This window comes from Pseudoliparis swirei, chromosome 24 (assembly GCF_029220125.1).
Source record: "Pseudoliparis swirei isolate HS2019 ecotype Mariana Trench chromosome 24, NWPU_hadal_v1, whole genome shotgun sequence".
Classification (NCBI taxonomy): Eukaryota; Metazoa; Chordata; class Actinopteri; order Perciformes; family Liparidae; genus Pseudoliparis; species Pseudoliparis swirei.
In genome coordinates this window covers 23,657,121-23,670,825 of record NC_079411.1, presented here as the reverse complement: position 1 = coordinate 23,670,825, position 13,705 = coordinate 23,657,121, and the positions used below count along the sequence as shown (strand labels likewise).

Sequence of the window (13,705 nt, the reverse complement as noted above, 5' to 3'; positions counted from 1 at the left end):
ACAATAGAGACATCTAAATACACAAACATTTTCTTTTGAATAAACCATTATATTCTGTAAATGTAGCTGTAAAATAAATATATGAGTAAACAGTGCAGCACTTTCCTCTGAAATGCAGTGGAATATAAGAATAAAGTAGCGTGGACTGGAGGTAAAGTACATACATTGTATATATCTTTACCACATGCACTTACGACAAAACAAGTATGCAAAACTCTTATTTGAACAGATGAACAGTGGAAAAGCCAAACAGCAGTCATGATTCGTATGTTATTCTGTGAGCCGCCTGTGGATGGCAGTAAAGCACTGTGGCTGAGAAATATAGCGAAGAAAGAAGGTTGTAGTATGAAGATGTCGCAGTCAGGTCTAGATCCAGAAGGTGGCAACAATGCATGAAAACGGAAACCGACTGCCGTAAAACACCAACGAAGAAGATTAAGCGAAGAAAAAAAAGTCACGTGATTCTCGTTGACTTGACAACCGTGTAAATCTCTTCCTGGTGCTAAAGGTGGGATTCTTTTTTTCTCAACAATTCATTAAACATAATCTATTGTACGTGTTTACACACGTCAACATAAATATATAACAGCGTATTGTCAATTTACAGACCTTAAACTGTGTTATTACGTTCTAAACCTAGCTTTGTGTTGAGCTAACAACTAACGTTAGCCAATGCGTTATAATATATGGGGTCCGAGTTTGAGTCCAACTCTTTAAATCAGTTCAACGTCTCAGTCAGTAAATGTACTCAAACGTAATGTTAATATATACTTCAACTGGGTTCACGTTAACTCATTCCAGCTAAGCTCCTTGAATGGGATAGAGACGTGAACATTTAACCTCACCTACACGTAACAGCTAAAGTTCAGAAATACACCACAGGACAGAATGAGTGCCAAGCTATGTTGTTTTCTTTCACGTTAGGCTGGTTATTATTATACGTGTCTGACAGTCAACTGATGTGTTACTGCTATGTAGGCCTTCTGACACAAGGCTGCAACTAGCTTCTCTTTCTGAACTGAGCGTTTTATTATTTACATATATGCTTTGTCAGTCTGTCATATCTAACATATACAATGTAAAAGTAAACTAATGTGTTTACTGTACCTTTCAGCAAGCACTCAGAGGACACAATGCCAGAAGTCAAGTCAATATTCAGAGAAGTTCTGCCAAAACAAGGTTTGTATCGCAGCCGTTAGCTATTTGGACAGCAGTATTTCCAAACAAAAGGTTGTTTGTGGTGCTCAATACAACATGTGAACTGTTTAGAAATGTGCACAAGCTTGCAAAATGAGGCAGTGGGTGCTCTGTGCTCATCATAGACATTGTTGCTGTGTAATCAGTTATATAATATGGGTCGGTACTAGATCTCGATGCAGTTCTGGTGTTATAAGTGTGATGCTTTCTAATGGATGCAAGATGTTCAGGGACAGAGCAACAGATGTGGGAAAGGTCCAGATGTTACATACAGCGAGAGTGATTGTTAAAAACGTACCATCAGTGCAACAGAAAGAAACAAAGTTGGCAAGTAGCAATATTTGGCAGTGACTCTCACAACAGAATGCTATTTATAACTCGTCGGTAGGTTAAACATTTCACACTAATATGCAAGAGGCTTCTGTGAAAAATAGCAACAAATCAGCCAAGTTTCATTATATTTGTATTTAAGCCAAGATTAGTTGATGAGAACATTTATATTGGAGTTAAGTGTTTTTTCTTCTTCTTACCTGGAGAGGGATCCTCCTCTGTTGCTCTCCTGAAGGTTTCTTCCCTTTTTTTTCCCCCTGAAGGGTTATTTGGGAGTTTTTCCTGGTCCGATGTGAGGTTTTGGGGCTGGGATGTCTATGTGTACAGATTGTAAAGCACTCCGAGACAAATTAGTAATTTGTGAAATTGGGCTATACAAATAAAACTGAATTATTTGGCAATATCCACAGGGCAACTTTCCATGGAAGATGTCCCTACCATGGTTCTGTGTAAGCCGAAGCTGCTCCCACTCAAATCAGTCACTCTAGAGAAGCTGGAGAAGATGCAGATGGCAGCGCAAGAGGCTGTCAAGCAGCAGGAACTGGCACTAAAGGAGCAGTTGCAGTAGACGCCCAATGAACTATTCAAAACCGCAGGAATGGTCAAATTGGAAGAAAAATCCTTCAGATGGATGGCAAAGATCCAGAGATATCACACACAGATAAAAGAGTATTTGTATAGACAGTCAAGTGCAATTTGACAAAGTGACTGATTGTTTTGCTTCATAGAGCCGATAAGGTAAGGAGTGAGCAGTCACCCGAGTTTAACCACTCAACTCTTTTGAAAGTAAAGATTACATATATTTCTTGCCAGATTTACCAGTGTGGCTGGCTATTAGGACCGGTGGACTTCTCTACTCTGTTGGTATTATTGCATCTGTAATTTGGCATGAATGCATACACAATTTAACAGCTTTCTTTTTGAGTGAATATAGGGCAGAGCAATTGTTGTGTCGGATCAAAAGAAGTCTTAAGATGTTTGTGTTGCGTGTTGAATGTGTGACATTCACAAAAACAGTCTTGGATGTGTTAATAGTGATTTAATGAACAAACACCAGTATGCCCCGGATATAAAAATAAACATTCTAAAACACAATTTTGTGAAGTTACCCAACTGGTATTTATTTTTGCACTGTACTCATGTCTTGATACCTTTACTAAATGACCTCTTCGTGTAATTTAAAAGGGTTAAAATAAAGAAAGAAAAGCCAGCACAACATAGAAACAGCAGCTAGTTTGGGGGCCAGTATTGCAATTAACCAACCCCCTTTCTTTATTTGTTGTACCCCTTTTATAAAGCTTTTGACACAAGCCAGTCATATCTGTACAAACACTGGTTTCTCGAAAAACACAAGAGGAATGGGATTAAAATCAAGAAAATACAAAACAACATGGGATGACTTACACTGCGAGCTGTGGCACTTTAAGAGTTAGCTTATGTAAGTGTTTATTTCAAACACCTTGAAGAAAGTGATCCACTTTAGTTTCAAGCAAAAGTGCAGTTGTTAATTTTTGTACCCTACTTCAGTTTCAGAAGTTGACATTCTTTTGACTGTTAGAAGGGAAAAAAATGTACCTGACTTTTTTGGGGTTAAAATATACAAGTAAAAAAGTAGCTTCATCCTTTTATTTTCAGGAATTCTGGCACATACAAAGGGCTCCTCGGTAACTTTAAACTTTGACAGCACCACCATCTCCCTCGCTGACAAATCTCTTCCGGCCTCTGACAACAGACAGAACATATAAACTCGCAGTTTAAAAACAACAACAACAAAATAAACTTGGAAACAGGAATGTACGGTGCGTGTCTGAGAAAAGCAAATAGCGTGCACTTACCGACAGGGACAAAGATCTCTTAACTTCACATAAATGATTCCCATACTGAAGCTCTGATCAACAAATTGCTCCAGGATGAGGTATGCACGAGGGACATCAATGTTGATTTCAGCAATTTCCATATAAACTCTTTCATAGCCCTATGAAAAAAAAGACACTGTCAAGGGCGTAGTTTCGCACAAGGACAGTGGATATATCCCAAAATATTGGTTGGGATATATCCATTGTCGCTCCTAATATTTGAGCAAACTTCTCGTTTAACGTTTGTAACGTTTGCAGAGATATATATATATATATATATAAATAAATGTATATGTGTGTCCTTACCAATGTTGAAACCAAACCTACGCCCTTGCTGTCTATAATGTATCATGTTAGGGCGATTAAACAAATGAAACGACTGCTTTGTCAAATAATTATGTGCATTGCTTAGTTTTTGTTGTGTATTTTATTCAGTCAATCATTGCAATACAATACAATATTAATGTATATAATATACAAAACAGAAAGACTAAAAAAGGTATAGGTAGAAGCAAAATATGTTCCTATCCTAAATTATTATAATCAAATAAATCAGAAAATTAATATAAAATAAAGAAAAATAAGAAAATAAAAAATCATATCTATATATATATATATCCAGATACATCTTCCATATACATATTTTTCAATCACACTTAGTTATAACCCTCAAAAATCGTTTTATAAATAATCCTTTTGCAAACCAAACACTAGGTGGTGCCTTACCCTTTTCATTTGGTCCAGAGTGATGACCGAGGACACAGAGAGCAACTCCAGGAGCTGCAGAACCATCTTCAATGTTTTCTCTCCTTTGGACTCTAACACCATCACTATCGCCTGAGGGAAACGGAAATATGTATCGCCTTGTATTAGTACTCACAAAGCCTTGCTGCAAATCTACAAGACGCACTTACTGCAGTACGTCATTTTCCATCTTCATAATTTAGTTGAGATCAAGAGGCGTACACACTCTTCGATGGAGATTACAAATTCAAAGATTAAAACCAATTTAACCTGAGATTTCTAAAATGATGAAAGAACAAACATGGTCTTTTGGTTTTTGTTCTCATGCGTGGCCTCTGACACACCTGTTGTGTGATGCTTTTAGGAAAGTCTGAGTTTGGGCAGTTCTGCTTCAAACCAAAACGAAGCCTTTACCTCATAGACAAACTCATGGTGGAAATGGGGAACTTCCAGATCTCTCAGGCACCTCTCCGCCTCCTTGCCGTCTCCAGAGAGGATGTACTCCTTCAGCAGCAAGTTCATCTGACAATACCAAAAAAAAGCAATGACAATTACTCCTACATCTACAAACACAGCACCCATCAGTTGCAACTGTAGGGAACTCATGGACTTGAGGATGTGTTAACGCTCTCAGATGAATAGATTGTAGTTTATATAGGAAATATAGTTTCCAGTGAAGGAGTTTTTACTGATCTGATGAGACAAACTTGTAGTTTGTGATTTTGGGCTCCAGAAAATAAACTGAATTGAAATTATAAATCATGGTATCATACCCATTAAGCACAAAAACTGTTACGATTGCCATCCACATTTCTGTCTTGTCTACGTTCCCTTTTTCATGGTGGAGAATTTACCAGACCAAGAAAGCTTTATAAGCTCAAAATGCATATCGACAGACAGAACCAATTTTTATTCCACTGAATTTTGGTTAGAAGAGATGAAATGAAAATAGATATACTGAAGCTACTATGTGAGTGATAATAAAGAACAACTACCAATATATTCTCTTATCTTCCTTATGTAAGCTACCTCTTTGATGAGCTGTGTGACAGGCCTCTGTCCCCCGCCTGGCCCCCACTTGCTGTCTATGCGGAGGCCCTCCATACTCATCTTCAGCAGCACTGTCGCCCGGTCCAGTGACACTCTGCAGGACCACAGAAGCAGACAAAGTGGTCACACTGCAACACTGTGGTCAACTGTCTCCTCTGACGCACACGCATTATGGGTTGTGCTTGTATTGTTTGAGACTATTTTGTTTATCACTTAGTGCAAAACACTTTTGGACTTGATTCCTAAATTGTGATCTATAATACTTACAAGATATGTTCCCTTTCCCTTTAATGCATTTCAACTCTTGTTTACATGAATTACTGAACACGTTAAGGAAAGGTCCAGATTCTCCTGCACTCTTTGTGAACACGCTTTATGCTACATCTAATGAGAAGACTAATATATGTACACTCATCTTTTGGGATTCGCTAAAACCTCTGGAGGTGATAATCATAACACGGGAAACTAAAATCACAGCGACAGCTGAGTTCAGTCGACAATAGCGTACCTTGTGTATTGACAGCCAACTCGGCCTTTGTAGGCCTCGATGTAGCTCTTGGACAATATTTGGTCGCTCACAGCTCGGGCAATGAAATGGCCCACCAACTGGAAGAAAAAAAAAACAGATGGAAAAATAAGAGTGTAAAGAAACAAAATATTGTATACGGCAGAGTTTAATAAAATGTTATTCTGCCTACTCATCATGTTTTTTGTTGCTGCCCTTTACATTCCTTATGATGCAAATTCAAAAAGTGCACGACAGGAATGTATTGCTCGTTTGGTTTGAGTTTGGTTTTGTGCCTCTGCCTGTTGCATAATGACAATAAAAGAACCATGAATAAAAGCAGGTCAATTTGTAAGCAAGTCAAAAGTTGACATATGTAGTGGACTGGAGCCAAAAGTCAAGGGTGATATTATGATTGACACTGAACACATTCCAAGAATGCGGTGAGGAATGAGCATTTGTTCAGAACGACGCTGGCATTTGTTTGGCTCATTTTTGTATTTTTATCTGGGAATTAATTTGTATTTCCTATATAGGAAATACAAATACTTTTGTTTCTATACATCGAAAAATACAAGGCAAGCCATATATGTATAAAACCCAAGGATTCAAGGATCAGTGTCCTGTCTTTAGTAAATAGAATACATGAACTCAGCTTGATTTAAGACATTTAGTCTCAATTTAAAAAAAAAATTCAGTTCAAAGAACTGATTCCACAAAATCACTGACAGATGACCGACAGTGGCCTCAGAGGCTCGGGAGTTTCTGTTGGTTTACAGTAGTGCGTCAGCACATGATTTAGGGAAACGAGAAAGAGCTGACTTTGCACTTCTGGCCTGGACAAAGCTTGCGCTTATCACTGATCATTGTTCCTGTTCACACAAGAGACAGCTCTCATTTGACCCGTGGCTAGACTCACAGGCACATGAGGAGAAAGAGAGGAGAGCGCAGTGTGTGTGTGTGTGTGAGAGACTGAAACAAGAGAGAGGGAAAAGGGTGAAGGGAAGGAGGTGGGCGGCTGGGCAGTCATAATACCCCTTTAAACCCACAGAGAACGGTGAGAGTGGGACAGAAATGACCGGTGAGCCCCAATGAGACAGTGACAGGAGGGGTGTGTGTGTGTGTGTGTGTGTGTGGGGGGGGTGGAGGACCAATAACTCTGTGAGCGTTTGCTGAGCTTGCATTTTGTGAGCACAGACAGACAATGGACAGAGATCTCATGTCTGTGCAGGCTGAAAGAGAGAGAGCTCAAATGCATACACACACACAAACACACCCACACACACTAGCTCTCTCTCACACACAGAAACACATCAACTCAGTGCTGTTCCCCTCTGCTCCACCACAGACTGTGTGGAGAACACACCACCTCAAACAGAGGCATCCTTTCAGAATCAGAATCAGAATTGTATTTATTGCCAAGTAGGTTTACACCTACCTGGAATTTGTTCTGGTGTATTGGTGCATACAGTGAACATAAAATAAACATAAAACATACAAACACAATAAGTACTTCAGCTAACCATTCTGACAAAACGTGTGTTCACTGTAATGGGACGGACATCAGTTTGTGCAAATGTCCTTGTCGCACGGAAGTACAAAGTTTGAATATCCGAAAACCTACGATAACATATATGGTGACACTGTAGCTCCTGGGTCGTCCTTTGACTGTTGGACATACCATTTCTTTCAGTGTTATAGTTTGAATTTCTCAGTTAATACCCTTCCTGAATTGACAACAATGTAAGGTTATTCAACACACACACATAAAATAAGGGTGCACACACACTTATCTCCCGACCCTCAGGAGACTCACCTGCGGGGCTCCGGGTGTATCCAGGACCAGATCGGGCAGCTCGAGGAGCAGCTTGTCAAAGGAGTTTTCCATGTCGCTGTATGACAGCACCGGCCCACACAGGTCCGCCAGCAGCCTGGAGGTGAGCTCCCGGTGGCTGGCTTTGGCCTCCAGGGCCAGAGACACAGCCAACGAGGGAACCTCGCTCCGCATGGGTCCCAGGTTCAGTTCTGCAAGCAGCTCCTGGATGCAGAGACAGGCGTCGACTTGGTGAACGTGCTTCACGGTGGCGGTCATGTCTTTCAATGCGTGTGTGTTTTTTAAGAGGACTTTCTATGTCGATTTCTGCTTCCGTTAAGCATAACAACATGTTGCCTGTTTCCGGGCACACTTACCGCGACTTCATTTGTGTCTCCGTGTTCAAAGTACTCTTGCACTATGGGGATGACTGTGTTCTCAAAGTCCCTCTCATCCAGCGGAGGAACCACCGTCTCATACACACAGTTTTCCTGTCGAAACACAAGATTAATACCACATTTTGGTATTTTATCCACTGCATGGTCAACTTAAATTATTATGCAAATTAGTACAGCAACACACACTAAACCTACAAAGTAACAACTATTACACATTATAAGCATTTTGTTTTTATTGCAGAGCTGTGTATTGATGAATTAGAATGTATGCCGATCCAAAAACGCACACGTGAAGATGTACAATATCAACACCACAGGCAGTACCTGAGCTTCGTCGAAGTTGGGGTCTTTTTGATCGACCGCCTGCTTTTCATAAACTTCTCCAGATCGGCCCCACACACCTTTTCCTCCAGCCCCACCTGCAGACAAAGGTCAGCGACGATATTAGACTCGACATCTGACGACGTCACAATCGTTTCATAAAAAAGTTATATGTATTAAAAGTCTATGAGCAGTGTTATTTCCTTCGCATTGAAAATGCGGAAGGTTATGTTTTGTTCGCCGTGTATTTATTTATTTGTATGCGTGTTACTCGCATAACTAAAAAAGTATTGAACCGAATCGCATGAAATTTGGTGGGATGATTGGTTATTATCCCGGGACCATTTGATTAGATTTTGGGATCGGTCGGGTCAAAGGTCAAGGTCATGACAAGGTCGAAATCTTCTTTTTACCATAGCGCGGTCAATTTCTATCCAATTGGCATGCAACTAATGCCAAAATGATCATAATTCAATGCCCAATCTTGTGATATGCGAAGGTATGCGCTCTACCGAGTGCCCATTCTAGTTTTCAAATGATTTAGTGGCACACATGTCTGGTTTATGTGAAACACAAGTTGTATCGTTAAAGATTTTCTTTTATCCAATAGTTCCCAATTAATTCATAGCAAGAAAGAGAAGTTGCAGCGGTTGGGAGCATCTGGTTCTCTGAACACGATATCCCTGAAATATAACTCACTGCCAACCCCTTTTCAATGTGAAACAATTAGGAGTAAAGGTGCGTTCACACCAAAAGCGAAACGATTTTCCGTGTCGCCCAAAACGCGCAAGTTTACTCGCTCGACCATTCGCCGTGTTCACGCAAAAAGCGTTGAGACGCTCCGCGAGGGGCGGGGCTTATCTCCGTGTCTCGTCTCCGTAGAGACCGTTATCATCTCCTTCATCCACCAGAATAACTAACCACTAGTTCTGCTTTATACTTGTTGTGGACGTCCCACACACTAACGCCCTCGTGTTTGGGTTCATGACATCACCCGTAGGCTCACTCAGCTCGGTCACTTTCACAGATGAAGTTACTGTTACGTCTGAAAGACTTCCGCTTCCAGCGCTACGAGAGCGGAACTCAAGAGCTGATTGGCCCGAGTTGCGAGATGACCGCCTCAAAGTTGAAATATTTCAAATTGGGGCGAAAATTGCGCCGCTGTAAATGCGTCGCCCACATCGCGTCGCCCCAAACGTGCCGCCCGGGAAAATATCGCGTCTATCGCAGCCACACGCATCTGTACGTTGACTTTACATGGGATTCAGTCGTGCGAAAAAATAGTTTTGCTTTTGGTGTGAACGCACCTTTAGGGTGGCGAAGGTTACAGAGCTTGATGTCATGTGACAAAATATTGAGACACCGAAACAAAAAAGGCGATGCTGATCTATCGGCCATTTAAATGGAATTGCACAGCTTAAGTCCCTGTCTACTTCCTGTCAGCTGATGTAATTTACATACACTGCAACAGGAAATAAACTGGGACACATTTGAAATGTTTACATTTACAACCGTGAAATGGTCCACGGCAGTAAAACATCTTCAAACCTCAAGTGTTTACGTGTCGTTTGTCAGATTAAATCTAGTGAGCAATTTCGGCTCCAACAGCCACTGCAGGGTGCTCGTTTCAGATACATGTCGGAGTGTGTGCAGGAAGTTACTCAGCGGTTTACTCTGAACCACACCAGATAGTGCAAACATCTTTGTATGATCTCTGTACCCCAGAAATGTTTCCACAACTCTCTTTCATACTTCCTCATCTCACACAGCACAGCTCTCGGCTATAGTTTATAGCAAAAGTTAAGACTTCATAAAAGGTATTGTTCTTTGGTCAAAACAAGTAATACTATAGTTATAATAATATTACTTAAGGATCAGTATCTGTATGTGTAATCTGTACTCATGCCCAGGCTACAATTTTAACCAGAGGACCAAATATGCTGTGATAAAATCCCTCTATCTGGGGTGGTGACGTCTGTGTATCTGTTACACAAACAAACATCTGCTGGGTCTTAGGTAAGCACTGACAGATTGAAGACAGTTTAGGAAGACCAATAGCAAGCAGCTTGTGTGAGATGCTTTAAACCCTCTTTTAGTCCTATATGCATGCCACTATATTTAGCACAGTACACATTGCTTGCGCAACACTCTTCCACTTCATTATCTAAAATGTGGTGAATGATAGTTTACTCAGGCCACAGAATCTGCACATCCACTGTATCTGTATTAACTACTGCGATACATGGTTGTTTAATGCAGGAGAGCTCAGATAACAGAGGTGCGATGGTGCTGTTATGCAACCAAAAAAAGAAACGGACAAATGCTGTGCCAAAAAAAGCTCTACTTGCTCCAGTTCAACTCCCCATGGGAGCAATGTGACTGGGCATAATATCTGTGCACTGCAGTCTACTGGGACATTCAAGTAGGCATTGCATACTTGTATAATAAGGACCTAGAGGCAGAGACAGCTGGATAGAATCATGTTGACACTTGCTAAATTCTGATCTACTTATACATTTGTGATGCGTCAGTGTTCATTTAAAATGACAGTCAGCGGAAAGGAGAAGACAGGTCAGAGGAGCCATATTTGGTTTCATGTATGATTTTGATTTTTTTTTTTAAAGCCATGATGCAACATCAGCTGATTGCTGTTATAAGATAGATCACCAACAAACCAAAAAGGATATACACTACCATTCAAAAGTTTGGGGTCACTTAGAAATGTCTTTATTTTTCAAAGAAAAGCACTGTTTTTTCAATAAAGATAACATTAAACAAAAATACAGCCTATACATTGTTAATGTGGTAAATGACTATTCTAGGTGGAAATGTCTGGTTTCTAATGAAATATCTCCAGAGGTGTATAGAGGCCCATTTCCATCAACTATCACTCCAGTGTTCTAATGGTACATTGTGTTTGCTAATCGCCTTAGAAGACTAATATCTGATTAGAAAACCCTTGTACAATTATGTTAGCACAGCTGAAAACAGTTATGCTGGTGATATAAACTATACAACTGGCCTTCCTTTGAGCTTGAAGTTTGAAGAAAAAAATTAATACTTCAAATATTAATCATGATTTCTCACCTTGTCAATGTCTTGACTATATTTTCTATTCAATTTTCAATTCATTTGATGAATAAAAGTGAGTTTTCATGGAAGACACGAAATTGTCTGGATGACCCCAAACTTTTGAACGGTAGTGTATCTCTAGCTACCACTGTGCCTTTCAGGGACTCTAAAACCGATAACCAAGGCTCCTTACACCTTAATAAAGTCTATTTACATTGATTTGTGTTAACACAACAGTGGCTGTTTTTGCGGACACACACACGACAGCCCAAAATGTGAAACATTGTCAGATAATTACTATCAAAAGCTTCTTGTACACTAAAAACACATGGATTATTGTTTAACCTCTAATGTGCATTTCCAGAAAAGCTTGGCTGGGCATATGGTAAGAAAAGAAAAGGGTGCTTTCAGATTCTTTTTAAATCGCCTCGCCATTTGTGTACATGCTAATTGGTTTATGGCTGCTAGATGGAGGGCCACCAGGTGAAGTAGGTCACACAATGATGAACCCCTTTGAAGCGCTGGGCTCCTCTAACGTTTACTCGCCTGTGGTGATGACCAGCAAAAGGTTAAACATGAGGCAAAACGGAGACATTGATCTCTTCAGTATTCCAATGTTACATGATAACATTATTTAAATGTGAAATCTTCTTACCCTTCTTTGGTAGACCTCTTCCCTTGCCAAGTCGGGACTTTCTATCCAGCAGCTTGCCCTTGGGGCTGGTGGGCGCCACCGAGGTTCCCCTGACCACGTCCCCGTTGTCGCTGAGAGAATCCCCCCTGCCCGAGTCCCTGGAGGAGTTCTTTCTCAGCCTCCGCTTGGCCTTCGCCTTGAGACGTGCTTCATGGATGCTGTTGCTCGCCGAGGACAACCAGTTGCCGTTGATCTTGTTTTTGATGTTTTCGTTGACCACCAATCCTGTATCGTCTTCCTCTTCAGATACCAAGGAGTCACTCAGGTCCTCTGCCTCTGTTTGATTTCAAGGACAAAATTGTAAAAAGGGTTTTTATGTTCTTATGAGTAAGAAGCCTGTATCTGCAGAACAGATCAAAGAGACTAAGGCTTGCTATATAATATGTATTTCCCTTTATTATCTTCAATGCAGCAGGGTACAGGTGAAAATACAATAAACTCAGGAAATATGTGTTCTCTCAGACTGACTTACAAACACAAAATGTATGAAGTGTGGCAGAATGGTATCAGTGTCACATTCAACATCACAAAGCCCGCAAGCGATGCAAGAAAACGAGAATGCACCCGCATCCGCATGTAAAAGCGCCACAGCAGACACATAGGACACATCAGACTCATCAGACATACGAGACACATCGGATGATGCATTTCAAGAGCTGACACACTTACCAACGGGGTTTGCGTTCAGCCAGGCTGCACAGTCAGTTGCCATGTTTCACAAAAGAAAAGAGACTTTGCAGCTAAACAGGGTGCAAAAAAAAAAAAGAATGCCAAAATGATACCTGCAAAGAAGAAAACAGAAATTGTATGTACGCAAAACAAAGAGCTAGCTAATAACATGTCCAGACAGGCAGCAGCAGCAGCCTCCCCTCCCCCTCCCTCCCCATTCAAAGTCGCTCTGTTGATCAACAATGGAGAGCGTTGCGTTATAGCTCCAATCTTAACTGTCACCATTAGGAGCTGCGTCAAAAGACCAAACTCCATATTATCTTAATACACATACAACACGATAAATACGCAAACACAACATCTACATGTGCAGTTTACGGGGTATTAACCCGTTGTCATATATCGCTGACTCGCTAGTTGCGAGGATGTCAGGAACGTTGAAAGATTACATTATTAAATAACTTACTGCTAGCTTGTTCGGCGTAACGCTACATCTTTTTTTTTTTATGTTGCTCAACAATACAACTTGTAAAAAGTGAATGTATAGCTCTCTTATTGTGTCGAATAAATAACTCACTTTAAATAAAGTCGCTCACCGTCCGTCGCGTCCAAGCTTCAAACTCTGACACCAATCCTGTTGTTTTTGTTTTATCTACCCAGCAACGCAAGCGCGTAGGTCTGAGTTCGCTGTTCTGATTGGCTGGAGTTGCGTCGGTCTTTTACACAAAGAACCAATGAAAATGCAACACGGACTTTTCTTTCTCGCATGTTCCGTGTGGTTTATGTGGTTTATAAGTGCTGCCCCCTATCTGTTGTACTGCACCGCTGCTCTTTCTGTTTGGGCTTATTATCACATCGGCTACAACATTCTGGCTAAATAATGATGATGACGATAGTTATATTGATAATAAGGATTGATTGACAGTCTAAATTATAATGATTTATTTTTTCTGGAAAAAGCACGTTGACCATCCTAATCAGTTCACTTATAATTACATAATATGTTATGTAAACCTACTTTGTGAGTAAGCAAAATGAATGTGTGACTGTCATTTT

The 13,705-nt window shown here is 40.6% G+C and overlaps 1 protein-coding gene across 2 annotated transcripts; it reads right to left on the bottom strand.

The window, feature by feature from the left end:
* Positions 1-2,551: 2,551 nt before the first annotated feature.
* On the bottom strand, positions 2,552-13,283 carry pdcd4b (programmed cell death 4b). Of its 2 annotated transcripts, none has more exons than XM_056408527.1 (12): positions 13,227-13,283; positions 12,650-12,762; positions 11,942-12,256; positions 8,218-8,312; positions 7,873-7,986; positions 7,499-7,720; positions 5,686-5,783; positions 5,157-5,271; positions 4,542-4,649; positions 4,110-4,220; positions 3,363-3,502; positions 2,552-3,249 (listed from the first exon to the last, which is right to left on the bottom strand). In XM_056408527.1, the coding sequence occupies exons 2-12, from the start codon at positions 12,690-12,692 to the stop codon at positions 3,198-3,200; spliced, it is 1,413 nt and encodes a 470-aa protein (XP_056264502.1). In that variant the 5' UTR covers positions 12,693-12,762; positions 13,227-13,283; the 3' UTR covers positions 2,552-3,197. The 2 variants fall into 2 exon arrangements, with proteins under 2 accessions (XP_056264502.1, XP_056264504.1); XM_056408529.1 differs by having other exon boundaries at positions 13,246-13,265.
* Between the last annotated feature and the right edge of the window lie 422 nt (positions 13,284-13,705).

Excerpts from the sequence above, each read along its gene's own strand:
- pdcd4b (XM_056408527.1), bottom strand. The coding sequence starts at position 12,692 with ATGGCAACTGACTGTGCAGCCTGGCTGAACGCAAACCCCGTTG. Across the intron at positions 7,987-8,217 it reads CCAACTTCGACGAAGCTCAG|GAAAACTGTGTGTATGAGAC; the intron begins GTACTGCCTGTG and ends GTGTTTCGACAG. Across the intron at positions 7,721-7,872 it reads GAGACACAAATGAAGTCGCG|GAGCTGCTTGCAGAACTGAA; the intron begins GTAAGTGTGCCC and ends CTCTGCATCCAG.